Source organism: Sarcophilus harrisii, chromosome 2 (genome assembly GCF_902635505.1).
Source record: "Sarcophilus harrisii chromosome 2, mSarHar1.11, whole genome shotgun sequence".
Taxonomy (NCBI): Eukaryota; Metazoa; Chordata; class Mammalia; order Dasyuromorphia; family Dasyuridae; genus Sarcophilus; species Sarcophilus harrisii.
In genome coordinates this window covers 616,273,562-616,292,939 of record NC_045427.1, presented here as the reverse complement: position 1 = coordinate 616,292,939, position 19,378 = coordinate 616,273,562, and the positions used below count along the sequence as shown (strand labels likewise).

The window sequence follows — 19,378 nt, the reverse complement described above, 5'->3', positions numbered from 1 at the left end:
CCCAACACCTCTGATGTTTTAGAGCTCAGGCAAATCAGGAAATAAAAGTAACTGGCACTGCTGTGGAGTTTGTGAAGTGCTTTTATGAGCTTTGTCTCATTTGCATTCTTGCAGCAGCCCCAGGATTGGCGCGGAAGGCTGCATTCTCTTTCTAGATTTGAAGTGCGCTCCTGCCTGACTCCCAGCCTGTCACTCTCTTTACCACACATGCTGTCCCTCTATGGAATAACAAAGCAACCTCTGAACAATCAATACCACCAAGCTCCCTACTCCCCTGTCATCTTAACAACTTCCTCATTAGACAAATGAATCGTTAAGAGGTTTGTCCAGGGGCTATAAACGGCAGATCCAGGATTCAAGCTAGAACTGTTCTGTGCACCCCGCCAGGCTTCCCCTTCTCAGTCCAAATGCGGCATTGGCGTTTCTTTAGAGATAAAAGATTGTTCCCATTTTAAGTTGGTCTTACGCCCCTCCTTCCCGTGATGGGCACATGTGCAAGAAGCAGGAAAAGGCATCCGCAACAAAGGAGAGGACCTGTGCACTCCCCGGGGCTGCAGAGCAGGGGGTGGCAAAGGAGCGGTGAAAACGGGAGGAAGGTGCTGGGCGTGTCTGTGGGAGAGGACAGAGACAAGCGCAGGGGAGCCCCTCTGGCCTGGGTGGTCAAAAGGGGAAAATAAAGGTGACCCTCCTTCAGAGCTGTCGTGATGACCCAGGCCACGGCCCGAATTGCAATTGTGGGGGCCCCATTTCCGGCCTTGGCGGAGGAGCCTGCCCACTTAGGCCTCACTCCAGGTTTGCAAAGTTGGTGTTAAGTGTCCCAGCTAAAAATTCTTTAATGGGGTCCGTGGGCTACGGAATGGTGATTCCCTCCTTCCATATTTAGTTTTCAAAATTAGAGGCGGCCCGGAATCATCCCTCGTTACATGACTCAGGTGTAGGGGCAGCTGGGTGGCGCAGTGCATAGAGCCGTTAGTCAGGAGGACCCGAGTTCAAGTCTGCCCTCAGGCACTTAGCACTTCCTAGCTCTGTGTGTCCCTGGGCAAGTCACTTAACCCCAAATTGTCTCAGCAAAAAAAAAAAAAAAAAAAAAAAAAGAGACTAATTACGGGGCCGAAGTGCGGAGCCGTCTACGGGGCTAACTTTTGGCGGGAGACAACTGCTGGAGTGACTCCCAGAGCTCCCCACAGCCCCAGCAATCCCCAGTCCCCGAGGCCGACTCGGAAGGGACCGCCAGGCGGAGGCGGGGCCTCGCTCTGCGCCGCCGGGGAGGGCGGCGGGCCTCTCGAACCTCTCACTTAACCTCCGCGGTTAGGGTAGTCCCCTCCCAGAGCTAAAGGCGCGACCCCCCCCCCCCCCATCGCGAGCGAGGGCGGGCCAGGGAAGCAGCCAGGGCTGGGGCTGTTATCCTCCCACACGGTATCGCAAAATCTGTTATTACACATGGGGGAACTGAGGCGGCCAAGGATGTGGTTCACGCGTCTAGCCCGGCTCACAGGCCGGCTTGGCGCCCTCCCCGTTCTCCCGGATTCGGCACCCCCGAACCCCTTTGCGTCAAAGTGGGGGAAGCGTGACGGCACTGACGTCACCGGTCGTCGGGGTCGTTAGGCGGAAATCGCTCCGGGACAACACGCCTTCCTCCGAAGCCCGGGGTGGGGGCGGGGCGACAGGCGCTTCTCACACCCCGGAAGGGGGGGGGCCCTCCGGTGCTTTCCTGGGCGTCCCCGGTCTCGGGCCGCTAGCCCTCAGACCCGCCCAGGCCCTCACCTGCCCCACAGGTTGCAGTCGGTGAAGTAAAGGGGCGACAGGAACTTTTCCACCCGCTCCAAGGTGGTGCGCCGGTGCTTCAGCACCAAGGCCGGGGGCGTCGCCATCGCCGCAGCCGCAATGGCCGCCGTCTGCCGGCTCCTTCCGCTCAGCGGCGGGGGCTCGCAACGCATGCGCGGGCGGGGCCTCCCGAAGAGTTCCGAACTTCTCGCCCCGCCCCCACCCGGGCCCCACCTACTTCCGTGTGCTTACAGCAGTTTTGTCCCTCCCGCCCAACTGCTCAGTTGGCGGCATCTCACTTCGCACCTTTATGTCCACCGCGCACCCCCTCCTCCTGGGAGGGCCTCTCCCAGGGCCCGCGGGTCCGGGCTCCCCCGTGGAGCGAAGTTGCTGCCCGGTTCCGTCAGCGGGAGCCGCGGCACAAGGGCGGACACCAGCGGAAGCCCAGCGGCCGCTCGGCCGCCACCCGGGCTTATCGCGCTACAAACGGGAGCCGTCCTCTTCTCGGGACCAGCGAGGCACAATAAGCGCGCTGTTTCATGACGGGGATCCGGGGCTGGAGACGGGAGCAAGGAACTCTGCTGCAGACAGCCTCTTCGGGGCGGGGGCGGGGGTTTCGGAGCACAGACGTGAGATGTCCGCGAGCCCAGAGGCAGGGACCGGGGCCGCCCGGGACCGGGGCCGCCCGGGACCGGGGCCGCCGCGTCCTCTACTAGTTGTGCTTTCCAGAAGTTAGGGACGCCCGTCCTAGCAGGGATCATCTTCCGTATTTCTTGGAATCCTACCCGTAAAACTTTAGGGACCAGACAAGTTAATGTCTCACAAAACGGGGGATCCGGACCCAGATTCTCCAGCTTCCAATCTTGTCCTCTTTCCGTTGCACCACACTGAATGGAAGTGTGAGGTTAAGCACTGGCAGGTAAGAGGCAAGGAGGACTCGATTTACGCAGAATAGTCGTTTTTTGAATGTTTAGAGAGGACCCCAGAGGATGAGAACAAGGAATAAAAGGGCAGTTATAGAACAGCTAAAAATAGCTATTTTCTGTATAGCCAGTCAGAAATAATCTTTTGAAAATTCAATGTTCTGTCTAGACAGAACCCTATGTCTGTTGCGGTCCCCCCTCTTTCCTCCCCTCCACCCCCATTTTAAGGCTTCTCTTAACAGCATTTATTTAAAACATGCCAATTAATGGCCTAGCTGTACCAGACCTAAAACTATATTATAAACCAGCAGCTATCAAAACTAGTTGATACTGGGGAATAGATTGGATTCACAAGACACAATAGTCAATGACTGTAGTCCTCTAGTTTTTGATAAACCCAAGGACCCCTACTTTTGGGATAAGAACTCACTATTTGACACAAATTGCTGGGAAATTTGGAAATTAATATGGCAGAAACTAGGCATTGATGCACACTTTTACCAAGATTAAGTAGAAATGGGTTCATGATTTGGACATAAAAGGATGATACTATAAGCAAATTAGAGAATAAGAACAAATCTGTGGAGAAGGAAGGAATTTGTGGCCCAAGAACTAGAGAACATTATGAAATACAAAATGGACAATTTTGCTTAATACTTTTTTGCACAAACGAAACCAATGCAACCAAAATAGTAGAAAACTGGGGGGGGGTGGGGGGGTGGATCTTAAATCCAGTGTTTTCTGATAAAGGACTCATTTCCAAAATAACTGACTCATATTTATAAGAACACAAGCTATTCCCCAATTGATAAATGGTCAAAAGATATAAGCAGTTTTCTGACAAATAAAAACCATTTCTGGTCATGTAAAAAAAATGCTCTAAATTACTATTAATTAGAGAAACTCAAATTAAGTTAACTCTGAGGTACCACTTCATACCTCTCAGATTGGCTAAGATGACAGGAAAAAAATGATTAATGTTGGAAGACATGTGGGAAAACTGGGACACTAACACATGGCTGGTGGAGCTGTGAACTGGAGAACAATTTGGAATTAAGCCCAAAGACGTATCAAGCTGTGCACACCTTTTGATCCAGCAGTGGATCTATTGAGCCTGTATCCCAAAAAGATCTTAAAGGAGGGAAAGGGACCCACATGGGCAAAAATATTTGTGGCAGCCATTTTTGTAGTGGCAAGTCGAAAAGGCCCAGAGGGATTTACAGGAATTGATGATGACTGAAGTGAATATAACCAAGAGTACATTGTACACAGCAACAAGATTGGGTGATGATCAATTCTGATGGATGTGGCTCTTTTCAACAATGAGATGATTCAGGCCAGTTCCACTGGTTTTGTAATGCAGAGAACCATCTGTACTCAGAGAGAGGACTGGGAACTGACTTTAGTTCACAACATACTATTTTTACCTTTTTTGTTGTTTGCTTGCTCATGGGGTTGTTTTCCCCCTTATGGTTTTTTTTTCCCTTTCCCTTTTGATTTTTCTCAACATAACAAATGTGGAAATGTTTAGAGGAATTAGTTGTACATGTCTGACCTATATTGGATTGCTTGCAGTCTGGGGAGGAGGTGGGGGAAAGAAAGGAAGGGAGAATGTTGAAAAATATTTGTGTAACAAAATATATTTGCAGGACACCTCATCCATGACCTCATTTGGCTCTTATAACATCCCCACTGAGATAGGCAGAGATTAAAATGATTCTCACTCAACAGATGAGCAATTTAGGGATCAGTAATAAAACGATGTAAATTCAGGAAGTATTTAAACATCTTGGACAGGTTTATTAATCCACGTGTCATACTCTCCACTAAAGATTGCCAGTTTCTAGTAAGAGAACTTCAAGTTGTTCTGGCTTCTCTCCAGATGCTTAATTTTGAAATCTGAGGAGCCCAAAATTAAAATCTTTTTTTGGGCAGCCTTTTCTTCATGTTAGTACCTGGGAACAGGGCAGTGGTAGATGTTTTAATGTCACATACAGACAAATTAAGGTCCTTAAGCAAAAAGGTAGCTTGAAGATGATTGATAATAGGCATTTCCTTTACTTTTCATTTCTATCCCTCTATTGTGATGTATGAAGGCCCATGCACACTCTATTTACAAAAAAGTTGGTGATTAACAAGTGGCCAACACATTTCTTTTATCCATATCCTACTTTTAAAAGCCAAACAACCATTCTGTCATTATATATGTATAGGACCTATATTAGTTAATCCTGTTTCATTATTTGTAAAAGGGAGAAAGGAGATATTTAAAGTCAATTCCAGTTTCCCACATTTAATTCTAAATAATCAAATCTAAGTTCCTATGCTGGGATAAGAATGTCCCAATAATCAAACCACTTTTTCTCCCATGTTTACTGAGAATCCTCCCAGAATTAGCCAGGCTCCTCATTGCTCAGTCCTTCCATCTTGGCTTGCTTAGGTTGCAGTCAGTCCCAAGTGACTGTAGCTTGTGAATATACTTGGGAATGAGAATACTTATTCTCCACCAAGGTTAAATGAACCACAATACCTCTAACAAGTACCTGGGTAATAGAAAGGAATCTCTAGCTCAGAAACATTACCTTGTCTATGTTATGGTAGTATTATCTACGTATCAGTGGTAGTATGAAATAAACACAGCTCAAAAAAGATGAAATAATCTTAACCATAATAAGATCTGCAGATGCGCATGAATATTACTCTACTAAGAGCACTTCACTATGTTTCCATGCTATTTTTTTTTTTACAAACAAAAGATATTGGATTTTCATTCTTTGTCCAACAAATCTTTGCTTTGTTTTAGAAAAGTGTTTCTTTAAGATCTTCAACCACAGCATGGAAAAATGACCCTGTTCTTTAAAAGATGCTAACAGAGTACCAAGTTCTTCCAAAATGGATTGTGAATATGGGCCAGCCAGGCCAAAAAAGGACTTGGCATCAGTTCAAGAAGGCTTACTAACAGAAGGCTGGCCACTAGGTGACCTTTTTTTTTTTTTTTTTAACCACTGAAACTAAAGACTATTCTTTGCATCAACAGAAGCTGCCATACTCATGAAATAATACATTTTTAAGTAATGCAGTTATTCATCAAAAAAAATGTAACCCCATCTCTCTTGACTTGCTAAAACAAATCTAACCAAAAACTGGTCCTCACCCTTTCCTTATGTGAATAGGAAAAACAGTGCTTTTTCCTTCAACTGGACTCATTCTTCCAATTTCACGCAGTGTTTTTCCTCTGTGTGTGTGTAGCTTGTAACCAAGACCAGAAAACAAGAGTATGAAACTCTACACAATAATCTAAATACATTAGATACATAATACATGAACAATTGAGTTTTCCTACCCAGAAGAAATAAGGATGTTTGGGAATGGGAAATCAAGGTCAAGGTTTTCCATACAAAGTTCCAACTTCATCTCCACTTGAATTGAAATGAACCTTGGCAGTTTTTTCTCCCTACTGGAAAACCAGAAGAAAAAATATGTATGTATACACCACACTTAGCCCTGATATTTTAATGGAATTACTGCACTACAGTCAAGTTTACAACATTTTTTTTATAGAAATCACACAGAAAGGTGGCCAAAGTCACAGTACAGAATACAAAAAGTGATTCAAAATAAAAGGAAAATTTTGCTATCTTACAGGCTACAAACAGAGCTTGGAGCTCCAATGTTAGACATCAGGAAGAATGAAAAAGCCAAGTGTATTACCCAACCTTGCTTACACAAAGCTTCCTTATGTTTATCTACATATTTAAAAATAAAATGTTCTTTTGTGTGTGTTATGTATGTATATAAAAAAAAAAAATCAGGTGCAGGGGATGCTATACCCCCAAAGCCCCTTCCTGAGTAGATGTAGGGCCTTATTCTACCACCTTATTTCACCACCCCCACCCAGTGTAAGAACCAAACCATCAGACCACCATTCCTTCTCTCTGCAGGAAGTTTTCTAGTCCACCCCCAATCACATAATCCAGATCCCTTTCTCAAACCTTTCCACCAGCTGAGGCGTTCAGGGAAGGATTGTTTCTTCTATATTGTGGATCCACTTCTTCGTTCCACCTGCACCCCTTGCCCACATTTTTAAGACAAAAATATTTTAAATAAAATAAAAACAAAAAAGTTTCATATGTACAGAGAGGCCAGGCCCGTCTCCAATTCTGAATCCCCTACCACTCCCACAACAATGTTTACTTCTTGGAAGACTATTAAACTCCAGGGCCAGGAAGCTGAAAGCCACAAAAATACTAAAGCACCGTGGCCAGGTGCTATAGTGTTTGGTGTGGGTCTTGGTTAAAGTTCAGGTTTGAACACCTCAAAATTCCACTCATATTTAAATACCTGCCAGTATTACAGGTTTAAACTTCTATAATTAAAAAAAATATAATCCCATTTGTGATTGTTTCTATTGAACTGTATCACACAATTTCTCTTAACTTCCAAGCCTTCTTTATATAAAAGCACTCACCACCTCCATACAAATACACACACATACTCTCTCTCTGGAATATACACAGGCACAAACATGCATACTCAATTAAGTTCTTTCAAATACTGGTTTGGTACTTAAGATGTTCACTCTCCCCACTCCCCAATGTTGAAAAGAAATAAAAAAGTGAACATAAACAAACAGTATAGCTTGGCAAATTCCCCAAAGTGAAGGGTTTTTGAACTGGAAGACAAAGCAGATGCTGAAGTTAACTTTTTAAGAGAATGAAAGTTCTTTTGGTTAAGACAGAAACTTTACACTGGAGGCATACTACTTGAACCACTTTGTTGTATGTCCTGGTTTTGATCATTTAAAATAAAATTTTCATTTCCCTCTTTGGGATTTGAAGCCAATGAAACTGATAGCATTTGCCAAAACTGAGTGTTAAACAGTATCTTTCTAGCCAGGCCAGGGGTTGAGAATGTTTTTCCTCAAGTAAGAAGCAAGCTTTATTTATAAAAAAAAAAAAAAGGGGGGGGGGAGAGGGGAGAGGGAAAGGGAAGAAGTTTCACACAAAAGCACTACAATGGTAACTCCCTTTGGTAAAAAGTGTAATAAATGTCTTGTACATCTGTTTGTAAATACTAAATCTGAAGCTACCCGGTACTGTGGTACACAAGAAGCTAGAACAGTTATGCTAGCACATCAAAGCATATTTCCTTTAATAAAAAAAAATTGACAGTATGTACATTATTTACAAAAAAAGAAGGGGGGGAGGAGAATCACGTTAAAACTTTCTCTATGTGCAAGAGTGTGTGTGAGAAAAGCTGGTGGATGGCACTAGGCTAGACTAGTAAACAAGCAGGTACAAAACAGTTCCACTGGAGCTAAAAAGGACCAACTGATTTGACCTTGGTGAGTCAGGAGCTTGGGGGCCAGAAGACAAGAGAGGAAGGCATAAGAGGCAGGGTGATCATCAAGAAACAAATCCACAGATACTCCCAAAGCCCAATTACCCTGTGGGTAATCTGGCTGGATGTGAATGACCCAAAGAAATCTGGTTTGGGGGATGGGGGAGGATGGGGTGCTTCATGGTTTAGAACATCTCTGAACATAAAAAGTCCTTTCTCATCAGTCTTCCCAATGCTCCCCAATCCAGTTGAGCACATACAGTGTCCGGTTTGCTCATTCAATGCCCAGGCTGTGGGGAATAAGGGCTCAGCACCGCTGGGGTGGGCGAGCAAAACCGCATTTGTCCATGCCTGCGTGATCCTCAGCAGGGGAGTCCCAGACCCCTGGGAAAGAGGAGTCCCAGCTTAGGTTTAAAATGGATCCATGTTTCCAAACATTAGCCCGCTGGGGAGAGGCTGTACCAGCTGCCCACTAGTCAGGTGGCCACGTTACAGAGACACAGTGAGGTCTGAAAGGCATCGTGCTTGAATCCTTGATGCGCGGGGACACACACACCACACATCCATTCTGGGGAGTTAGGGCGTCTTGAATATTGTGCCGTATTTGACACGATACTTGTTAATGCTCACAAAGTGCAGGGTCTCTGTGTCACAGGTGGTGGTACAGGGCACCAAGCCCTCCAGCCCTTCACCCATCAGCCATTTGTTGGTCTCAGCTGCCATTTCACGGGTTACATGTTCCTTGGTCCATTTGTCCACCCAGGCCTGGAACCGTTGGTGCAGCCGCTTGCTTACTCGTTCATGGGACTGCCAAGAAGATAAAAGATGAGTTTAGCACAAAAATCTTTGGAAATAGTTAATTCGATCCTCTTCCTTTTAAAAACCTCATGACCAAGATCAAAACAGAAAATGCTGACCAGAGTTCTCAACAGTACAATATCTGCTCCATGATAGCTCAAGTCGGTGTAAGACCCTCACACCAACACTAGCCTTCTGCCACTTATTCTGTTTGCCCCTAACACCATTTAGATGTTCCTTCCTTGTCTGGGAATCCCTAAGAGGCACTGTGAATGCGGGATCTAGAGGCACCCAGATAAGGATAAACAATTGCTCTCTGCTTTAATGCTTTCCAAGGTGTCTCACAAGGTCTCTATATTGTTATTGCTTTGTGGGATATTGGCCACAAGAATGCTTAAATTAATAAAAAAAGTTTCCCAAGTGATACACTCAGCTTAAACCATTAGGACTGGAAGAGACTTGAACTCATCTGATTCAACCCCATGACAATATACCATACAAATGAGAGAACTGAAGACTAAAAAGAGGAAATGTCTTCTAAGAGGGTCACAGCTAACACACCAATTGATCCAACCTGGTCTCTGAACCTTCTCCTCAGCCACTATAAAACCCCCTTCCCCAAATAAGAAGGGATTAGGAATGAAGGAGCTGGAGGATTGAAGGGCTCTCCTCCTCTGCCCCAGGAGCTGACTTGCACCTGCAGAGAGGTCCCAGGTTCCTTCTGCCCTCACCTGCTGAGCACGTAGCAAAGCCGTCCTGCGGTACATGTAGTCTTCTGATTTGATCACATATACCATTTTATAAGAATTCAGTTTGAATCGGCACTCCAGCTTGTCCAAGCTCTCCACATTTTCCATGCTCTTCTTGCTATTTCCATCTTTGCCTTCCTTCTCTTGCTGTTCCCGTCCACGCTGACATTTACGGATCCGCCTTAGATTCCTGCAAACCAAAGAATCCCTTCTAGGATTAGCTTTTGTCCTGGAAGCACCTATGGAGAGACTGCCTGGGCACTGGGCCACCTGGCTCACTTCATAATAGCCTGTCCAATGTCAAAAACCAAAGATCACTAATGATGAAAAAGCCTAACAGCCCACACTTGGCTGGACTTCCTCTTTGGTGGCTCTATTGTCAACACTAAGAATGTAGATGTCTCAGACCATACCTGGTCAAGACAGCATCAGAAATACATGCCTCTGATCAGCTATAAAAAGCAGGCCATCCTGAAAACTACTGAGCTTGTGAAATGCCTGAATTGCTCATCTCCCTGCTGGGAGACACAAATTTCTTTGGGTAGAAGCAATAAAAACTTTAATAACCAAAGTCCATCAAAAAGCAGGTTAATTTAAAGAATAAATAAAAAAACAAGGAGTCAGTTATTTAATATATGTCTAATTTCACATTCCTGAATGACATCCACTCTATTCTGATCAGTACAGTTTTCATGTTCTTTACCAAACATAACAGGCTTCACTCACCTTGGCAGAAATACTGGCTTCTGGGCCAGATGCTCTCTGAGTTCTGGGGAGGTAGTATCTGAGTTCACATAGCGCTCAACATAGTCTGACCATCGCTATAAGTGTGGCATGCAAAAGAAAGAATTGTTTTTTAAAAAGTTGTCATCATTCAATTTTGGTTGCCATAACTTCATAAATGTTCTAGAAATGTCCAAAATCTGTTCACTTCAAAATTTTAATATTAAACAGACATAAAATTTATAAATAGTTGTGACAGAAAGTACTATCTTTAGCATTTTTCCTTTTCTCAAATGAAAATTAAGTGAGGTTTTTCCCTTACCCACTGCTATTAATGAAGGCAGAACATGACGTATGTGTGTGTGTGTGTGTATGTATATATGTACGTGTGTGTAATAACTGGAAGAATTACTTCATTTAAGCACTTATATTCCCAGGAGATACATATGCATAAGGTATTCATGCCATCAAGCTCAACTTTTAGTCAATAAGATCATACTGGATAGGATTTTGGAAGTAATCTGGCCCAGCCCCTTTTCACAGAGAGATAAATTCAGAAAAGCTGAGTTGAGGCTCATGGAGACAATCAATAGGGTACTTAGGTTCAGATTCAGGGCCTCTGACTCGAAATGCAATAGTCATATCCATGAAAAAGAATGATGTAAATAATATAATAAAGTGTGGAAATCCACATGGCAAACCCAGGGTGTACTTTATTCAGGCTCAAGTAATGGGGAATGTTTCCCCATAAGGGGAGGCAGCTCCCACTCATGAAGTGATGGTGGTCTTCCTGATGAATGACAGTTCTCTCTCATATCACCAAGTCCTCGCTGGTCTGTTTTGTGGTGGTATTCTCCTTAGGGAGAATTAAGCATTCCATTGAGAATCTCCTCCATTGAAAAGATGGAATGCTTTTTTCTGCACACCCCGTCACTAGCTCAGTTCAGGCCTCTACCTCCTCCTTTTTTGAATTTTCTTTCAATAGCCCAGGTCTTTTAAAGTCTCCCTCCTTTCAGCCTTTCACCTCTCCAACCTTTTCTTCTCCCAGTTATCAAAGTGAATGTTTTAAAGTACAGTCCCAACCACAGCACTTCCTTACAAAAGAAACTAAAGCAGCACCCTATTGCCTCTAGGATGAAGCAGCTAGACGAGGCTATAGCTACAACATTAGACTTGGAAGCAGACCCCCTCATTAGTGGTATGACCTGCCAAATCACTTAACCTCTCTCAGCCTTAGTTTTCCCAGCTGTAAAATGGCCTAATGACTGTAAAGGATAGATAATGATGTTGTTATTGGATACTTCTATTTAGCTTTCCCCAACCTTCCCAGCCTGGCCTTCCATCTCCACTGTATCACTTCAGCCATCTTCTCTACCTGGAACATCTTCCTGTCTCACTTCTCAGCCTCTCTAAAATCCCTTATTTCCTTCAAGACTGCTTCAGCAACACTTCTTGAAACTTTTCATCACTCAGGGAGGTCTGTAAATAGGCCTGTGCACAGTGACTGCCCTATAGAATATAGGCTATTTGTGAATAGGACAACTTCCTTTAGTTTACACTTCCAGGCCTAGCAAGGCAAATTCAAAGCACTAAGTGGCTCTGGCTTCTCCAGGATGCTAAGTTAACAAATCATCATTGTGTGCTTGATTATGGCAGCTTTTCATCGTTTTCCCTCTGTTTAAGTACAGTAGGATCCTGCTTTGATATTAAATAAAAGAAAAGGAGAGGCCTGAGGCTGGTATATGGTTCCTTCCACGCAAAAGAACCCAAAGCATCTCCTGAGGAATCCTATCCCTTAGCAAGTCTGATGGGAATGATCTACACCTCATGATGTCATGTTGTTAAGCTCTTACAAAGTGTGACAGCTGTGGCAAGTGAGGAAGGGATAATAGTTACGCCACAGGACACAAGCAAGGACAGCCCAAGATTTAGTGGCCTTACGGGGAGCACATGATATATATAGACGTTTCCAGGAAGACCTCGGTGAGGATCTCCTACCTCTGCCTCCACGGGGTCATCTGAGTTCTCTTCTTCTGTGTCTAGCAGCTCGATTGTCAGCTGAACTTGGCCACGGCTCTGAATGAACATGAGCTACAAGGGAGAGGCACAGAAAATTAAGAAATGGACTATCCAAAAAGGTGAAGTGTCCTGGGACAGAGAAAAGAAGAGCGTTGCAATTTAAAGATTTCTTACAAGCCAAGTGATTGATTTCTCCCCTTTCTACCCCTCTCTCCCACCCTTGCCCCCGGGGTTGGTCTCTAGTCTCACACAGAAAAAAAGATAGGAAGGAAGTACTCAAAAGCTTTGGCTGCTAATGGCAAGTTCTAATGTTAGAATATTTAAAGTACAGAGTAGGTCCAGCTCCAAGTTTACTAGCAATTTTTCTTAACTGTAAGAATGCTCATGTAACAATAAAGTTCACTGAAGAAACAAGATGAACTCCCCAATGGGCAACATAATCATCTCTTGCTGACTTGCATGAAAATGCTGATAGAAGCTAATTATCCAGTGAGTCAGAAAGGGATTGTCCCCACCTCAGTTTCTAAAACCAACTAGCAGGCAAAAACAAATCAGAGAGGTGAATGCTAAAAATCGTGATTAAGGACATGAAGACATATCCTTTTATGACCCTACTTGTGTGAATGTACTCACTCAAAAGGATTGTGGCAGACTCTGACCCCATGCCTGAGGATTATTTAGATCAAAACAAAACCTCATCACATTACTTCAAGACATGCATAAAATCGTAAGAAAGATTCTTATTCATATAAATCATGAAGGGTAAATCCTTTTGGCCAGAGAGGACTTTTTAATAGATCTTTCCCAAGGTTAGAACATGAAATCAGGCAAATGGTTAACACAGTGCTGAGCAATCAGAATTGGAAAAAGCTTAAGCTACATGCAACATTAAGAATTCCATCTTCCTGAATGGAAGGGGAGTATGATACGGTGTGGAGGACCAGAAGACAAACATGGCCATGAGTTCTAGCTTTGCTACTTGTTGGCTGAAGTCACTACTGCTCACATCACTAATCAAGTAGGGAATAATCTTTGAAGGACTACTTGACAGCTGGTCCAAAAATCAAATTAGATCAATGTAAAACACTCTAAAATTATGATGCACTATACAAATGAAAGAACTCATGTTATTATATTGATAGTGTGGGGGCAAATCATTCAAATGAATCAAACAGGCCCACAAGGACCAAAAAATTCCTTCATTTAGGCTTCTCCTGCCGCCTGTCCTGGGAGTGTTAAGCTTCAGAAGATCTCTCACCTTAAAGCAGTTCTCATCTGACATGAGCTGCTCTGCTTTACGCTGATATGTGGATTCCATGAGGGTTCGAGAGGTTTGTGTATTTAAGGTGCCACCCGTGGCACTGTTGCTGTTTTCTGATAAGTAGAGGTCAGTCACTTGTACACAAATCTCATCACTTACAATGTGCTGGAGCTAGGAATGTGCAAAGAGAAAAGATTTAAGGAAAAAGAAGCTCAAAACATGGACCACATATGTGCTAAATCAACAATTCTACTTTTCTCACATTCATTATTCAATCTCTTCTTGCTCATTTTGTCTGAGGAACTCAAAAGTTTACTTCAAAAGGAAAAAAGCAAAAGCAAAGGAAAAAATAAAATTCTATAAGAACTACCATTATTATTGTGGAAGAAAAACCAATGAAGTTAAGTCAAATCTTGAAGTGTCTTCAGAAAAGAAAAGCTAACTGACAGAACTCAATGGAATAGAGCACTTACATAGTAGTTTAATATAAATTAACTTTGCATTCACTTAAGGACAACCATAGTAGAAATTTAGAAAACAATTAACAGTTGGAATTTCATGACTGTCTCATTAAATCCTGTCTTTGATTCTGGCGGTTAGAATCTTATGGAATATTGTAGAGGGCCAGAACTCTGGAGAAGTATACTTGAAACAAGGATACTTACAACAAGGAGTTTACTCAGTGTGACTGATGAGATAATGGTTCTCTAGTTCACATATATCTAGTATGATATAATAATATAATCACTCTAGTTCGATATAACGATATAATCACTCTAGATCACACATACTCAGTATACTGTAATGATGTAATGGTATTTAAGGGCTGAGAGAACTGGGGACACAGTCAGTCAAAGTGAAAAGACTGTGAAGACAGATTGTGAAGGAGAGAATGAAGATTTTAGACTCTATTTCTGACTATACAGCTGAGACCAAGGCCTGTCCAGAGGACCTCTAGAAAGGTAGCCTGGGCATTACAGAATATTATTAGCTATATTTCACTTCCTTAAGTATTTTCATTCTGAAATTAAAACCACTGAGTGGAAAATTCAGACAATGGAGGAAAGTGAAAGAAAAGAATGAGAAAAGCTGGGGCAGCTAGGTGGCACAGTGGATAGAGAACTAGACCTGAAGTCAGGAGGACCTGAGTTCAAATCTAGCCTCAGACTGAACATTTCCTAGCTGTGTGACTATGGGCAAGTCACTTAACCCCAATTGCCTCAGCAAATAAATAAACAAACAAACAAATAAGTAGAAGAATGAGAAAAGCTAAAAGCATAAAGTAACATCCTTGATTGTTTTAATACTTTGCAACAGTTTGATTCTCAAGAAGCTTTCCTATTGATAGAAAACACTTTTCTTATAGTGGCAATAATTGTGATAACTTAAGACTTTTATAAAAATAAGAAAACAGGAATAAATAATTATTTTTAAAAATACTTCTAATTCACAATAAAATAAAATATAAATTCTAGGACATAAAGAGAAACTATAAGTTATCTCCAACTAACATGGGTGATAGAGAAAGATACAATCTTCAAATTTGGACCTAACCAGCAAATACCAGATGACAATTAAAAATCTCTGAGAAGCTGAGAAGGGCTTAAGTTTCCTTAGAACATATAAGCAGCAGCATGGAATAGTAGAAACACTGAATTTAGAGTCAAAAGATTTGGATTTAATTCTGCAATGAACCAGATTATAGATTCAAATTCTGCCCGATGCTTGTTCCTCTTTAGTCTTCGGCCTGCTTCCTCATCTGTAAAAATGTCTGGGCTAGTAGACTAGATGGCCTCTCAAGGCCCCTGTGGGACTTTCTAAGACTTTAAAATAGCCTATTATCAGTCTGTAACTTACTACAGTCACGTTCTGGGCCTGTTTTGCCATCTTCTAATTGGATTAGAATAATGCCAAATCAATACTTAAGATGTAAACCAGACAAAACAAGAATCCAAACCCTGTAGGTAAGTAGCCAGTTTAAGTTCTTTCCTTCTAAAACTTTATTGCTCCAAGACATTCCACTATGAGTCTAGTCTTTAAAAAAAATAAATAAACATCATCACTTTTTATAAAGGTCATCATGAAGAGCTCTTTCACTCTAATATTTATTAAACTAGCTTCATCATATTCTTAGAAAATCAAATGCAAAACAATAGCACGGAAGCTCTTTGAGGAAACTAGTCCTTCTTAGCCATTACTTCTGTTTAGTGATGAAAGCTCAAATCTCCTATTGAGCAGTTAGAACAGGAACCAGAATGTAAAGGGTATTATGGATGAATGGGTGGTAAAATCAGTATCAGAAAACAAAAGAATAAACGAACAAGAAAGCAATGAAGATTTTCAGGGTAGAAATTCTCAACCATGGAAGTAAAATAGATCCAATAGAGAAAAAAGAAATGAAAGATACAAAGGAAAAGGATACAAGTGCTAAGTCCAAAAAAGGATGATGGTTCATGCATACAGGTGAAACCTTGGAAAAGGACATAAATGGAAATGAGAAAAGAACTAAAAACGTGTGTGTGTGTGTATGTATGTGTGTGTGTGAATGAATCATATAATGATGAACAATTTTAAAGAGAAATATACAACGATGGATGGCCTTCATCTGACTCATGCTAAGTAGAGATGTCTGCTATGAAAATAAAGAGCAAGAATCTGGAGCTTGTTGAGTGTATAACATGCTAAAACAAAGTGAACCACAGTGAAATTAGATAAAGGAGGAAAAGCACACATCTGTTATAAATTTATTTCCAATAAATTTCAGATACTAAAATGCAAGAAGAAGGAACTAAATGTATCTTAAGAGAATAGCTTTACACACATGTGGAAAGCTGGGTGCTCTCACCCTCCAGGCCTACTAGCAAGGCAGGTGGTGGTATGGGGAGGGACTGGAACCAATAAGACATTTGAATGATTAAGGCTAATATGATTTCTCTCAGTGTGATCTACAAAACAATGAAACACAAAACCCCCGAACTTTGGCCAAAGCAAAAAGTCAAAGTGCAAATCATGTCACAGACACACACAGACACACAGACAAGCCACCCAAAACAAAACACAGGTCTTACTGATAATCTAAGAAAAGAGACCAAAAAACAGTTTTAATAATAATAGCCACAGTTTCCCCCCATGCTTTGGAACCACTGGAAAAGCCTTACAGAAACCTTTTTTTTTTTTTTTTTTTTAAAGGAAACTTCTTTTCTTGATTACTAAGTACAATTTTTTCCTCGTATCTGTTCAAGAGCTCTCTTTGTCAGACACTGTCCCTCATTAATTGAAACTATTACCACTCATGAAAGAGTGTTCCAAATCACTATTGATCAGAGAAATGCAAATTAAGACAACTCTCAGATACCACTACACACCTATCCCACTGGCTAAGATGACAGGAAAAAATAATGATGAATGTTGGAGGGGATGCAGGAAAACTGGGACACTGATGCATTGTTGGTGGAGTTGTGAACGAATCCAACTATTCTGGAGAGCAATCTGGAATTGTGCCCAAAAAGTTATCAAACTTGTACATACCCTTTGACCCAGCAGTACTACTACTGGCTTATACCCCAAGGAGATCCTAAGAAGGGAAAGGGACCTGTTATGTGCCAAAATGTTTGTGGCAGCCCTGTTTGTAGTGGCTAGAAACTGGAAAATGAATGGATGCTCATCAATTGGAGAATGGTTGGGTAAATTGTGGTATATGAATGTTATAGAATATTATTGTTCTGTAAGAAATGAGCAGCAGGAGGAATACAGAGAGGCTTGGAGAGACTTACATGAACTGATGCTAAGTGAAATGAGCAGAACCGGGAGATCATTATGCACTTCAACAATGATACTGTATGAGGATGTATTCTGATGGAAGTGGATTTCCTTGACAAAGAGACCCAATTCAATTTCAATTGATCATTGTTGGACAGAAGCAGCTACACCCAAAGAAAGAACACTGGGAAATGAATGTAAACTGTTGGCATTTTTGTTTTTCTTCCTGGGTTATTTTTACCTTCTGAATCCAATTCTCCCTGTGCAACAAGAGAACTGTTTGGTTCTGCACACATATATTATATCTAGGGTATACTGTGACATATTTAACATGTATAGGACTGCTTGTCATCTAGGGGAGAGGGTGGAGGGAGAGAGGGGAAAAAGTGGAACAGAAGTGAGTGCAAGGGATAATGTTGTAAAAAATTACCCTGGCATGGGTTCTGTCAATAAAAAAAATATTAAATATTAAAAACAAACAAACAAACAAACAAAAAAAAAAAACTGTCCCTCATTTCCAGCCTTCATCAAGGAGTGTCCTTTTCTCACCTGTCTCACAATACTCTGGATCAATTTGTCCATGGTAAAGGCGATATAGGCATGAATAGTGAACATCTCTCTTAGGGAGTCCTCATATTGTGAAGAATCTATGTTGCCATCCAGGAGGCTCCGTACCATATCCAGGAAGGCTGGGTAATAATCTTCTACATCGACATCCACTGTGGGAAAGAAGCAACAGATGATTGAAGTTTTGTCCACTGCCCAAAATACCAAGACAGGGCACTTCCCAGAAGAATTCAACAAAGCCACCCAACCCCTGAGGCCCAAGACAGCTGATATGCTTAAACAGGTGGATAAAAGACCTGTCTGGCCTGGTCGAGAAGAGTGATCCTACAACAAATGCCAGCTTCTAAAATTAAATGATTGAACATTTTATGAAGCTGGCTACTGACAGGGCTACTTGCCTTTCTGAGAGACCAAAAATATCTAAGCATTTAGTGCCTGCAACAAGTTTTCAGATCTACCCATGAAGGAAACGCTATTTCTTGGGCTTATATATTAATACAGCATTTGCCACATGTATCATTGCTCAAAAGCTATTTTAATGCAGGGGAAAGTGTTTGGCTCCAAACTGAATATGAAAGACAGGAAGACAGTATATTACTCAAAGGTTGAGATAGCTTCAGAGAGAAAAAAGTAAGGAAAAAAGGACAGACCCTCTAGGACAGCAAGACACAATCTGCATTTAATGATAAGTCTCCATGTTTGTCAGGGTCCTTTTACTTAAGGATGAATTTTCAAGTATACATTTTACAAAATGAATTAACTGATTAGTACAAACTGCTAATGAATCCCTTCACCCACTGGCTGAAAAGGAATCAAATGGCTCTCCAATAGCTGCTCACCAACAACCACGGATAAAAGAAGGTGAAAGAAAGAAAACTTGTGGTATAGCCTAGGTTAATAACCTAGGTTTTCTGCTTACATTTCAATCTACAAATCTACATTTCAGTGTGTGTGTGTGTGTGTGTGTGTGTGTGTGTGTGTGTAAATAAAGCAAAATCAAGTAAATAAGTAAATAAATCAAGTAAATAATAAGAAATTGTTAATGTCTTAAAGACATCAAGGCTTAGAGAATATTTGGACATCAGCAATAACTGATATACAAAAGAGAAAAACGTAGATTGATAAATAACACAACCAACCTGAAATTAAGATGGTACTTTTGTCTCAAGACATTGCACCATAATAAACTCTATTCTCTTGGAAAAAGTATTAGTTTTCAAGAATGAAATATCCTAAAGTATTTGCCACTAACCACATACACTGGTAACCACAGAATGTTTATTAGCTTTCTCAGTAGAAAATAAAATAAAAATTAGAATCACTAACCCAGTCTTAGAATTCCAATTAATTCTAGATATTCCTCAATCTTAAATCTAATCCATATCCTATCTTAATTTACCTTCACTCTAATCTACTATTATTAACCTTGTAATGTGTTAAAAGAATGATACCCTGAGCATGTATGAGAATCTTCT

General features: G+C 41.7%; 2 protein-coding genes and 1 long non-coding RNA gene across 8 annotated transcripts in view; 1 reads left to right on the top strand and 2 right to left on the bottom strand.

The window, feature by feature from the left end:
* MAN2C1 (mannosidase alpha class 2C member 1) overlaps positions 1 to 2,091 on the bottom strand; it is a 33,743-nt gene extending 31,652 nt beyond the window's left edge. Inside the window, exon 1 of one of the 3 annotated variants that reach the window (XM_031956581.1) lies at positions 2,071 to 2,091. Coding sequence is in view for 1 of the 3 variants with exons in the window: in XM_031956579.1 (XP_031812439.1) it covers positions 1,765 to 1,937 (173 nt within the window). In the remaining 2 variants the exon portion in view is untranslated. Of the gene's footprint in view, positions 1 to 1,438; positions 1,703 to 1,764; positions 1,938 to 2,070 lie in introns of those variants that run through there. The other 2 variants (XM_031956579.1, XM_031956580.1) reach the window with 2 other exon arrangements.
* A 42-nt stretch (positions 2,092 to 2,133) lies between these two features.
* Positions 2,134 to 5,768, top strand: LOC116421950. Its single transcript, XR_004232548.1, has 2 exons — positions 2,134 to 2,683; positions 5,491 to 5,768. It is a non-coding gene; the product is annotated as an uncharacterized LOC116421950 (long non-coding RNA).
* A 417-nt stretch (positions 5,769 to 6,185) lies between these two features.
* SIN3A (SIN3 transcription regulator family member A) overlaps positions 6,186 to 19,378 on the bottom strand; it is a 74,234-nt gene continuing 61,041 nt past the window's right edge. For all 4 annotated transcript variants that reach the window (XM_031956578.1, XM_031956577.1, XM_031956574.1 and 1 more), the window contains 6 exons: positions 17,886 to 18,055; positions 13,575 to 13,748; positions 12,296 to 12,388; positions 10,301 to 10,395; positions 9,557 to 9,764; positions 6,186 to 8,834 (listed from right to left, as the gene is read on the bottom strand). In XM_031956578.1, the coding sequence (XP_031812438.1) occupies positions 8,604 to 8,834; positions 9,557 to 9,764; positions 10,301 to 10,395; positions 12,296 to 12,388; positions 13,575 to 13,748; positions 17,886 to 18,055 (971 nt within the window). In that variant the 3' untranslated portion in view covers positions 6,186 to 8,603. The remainder of the gene's footprint in view (positions 8,835 to 9,556; positions 9,765 to 10,300; positions 10,396 to 12,295; positions 12,389 to 13,574; positions 13,749 to 17,885; positions 18,056 to 19,378) is intronic.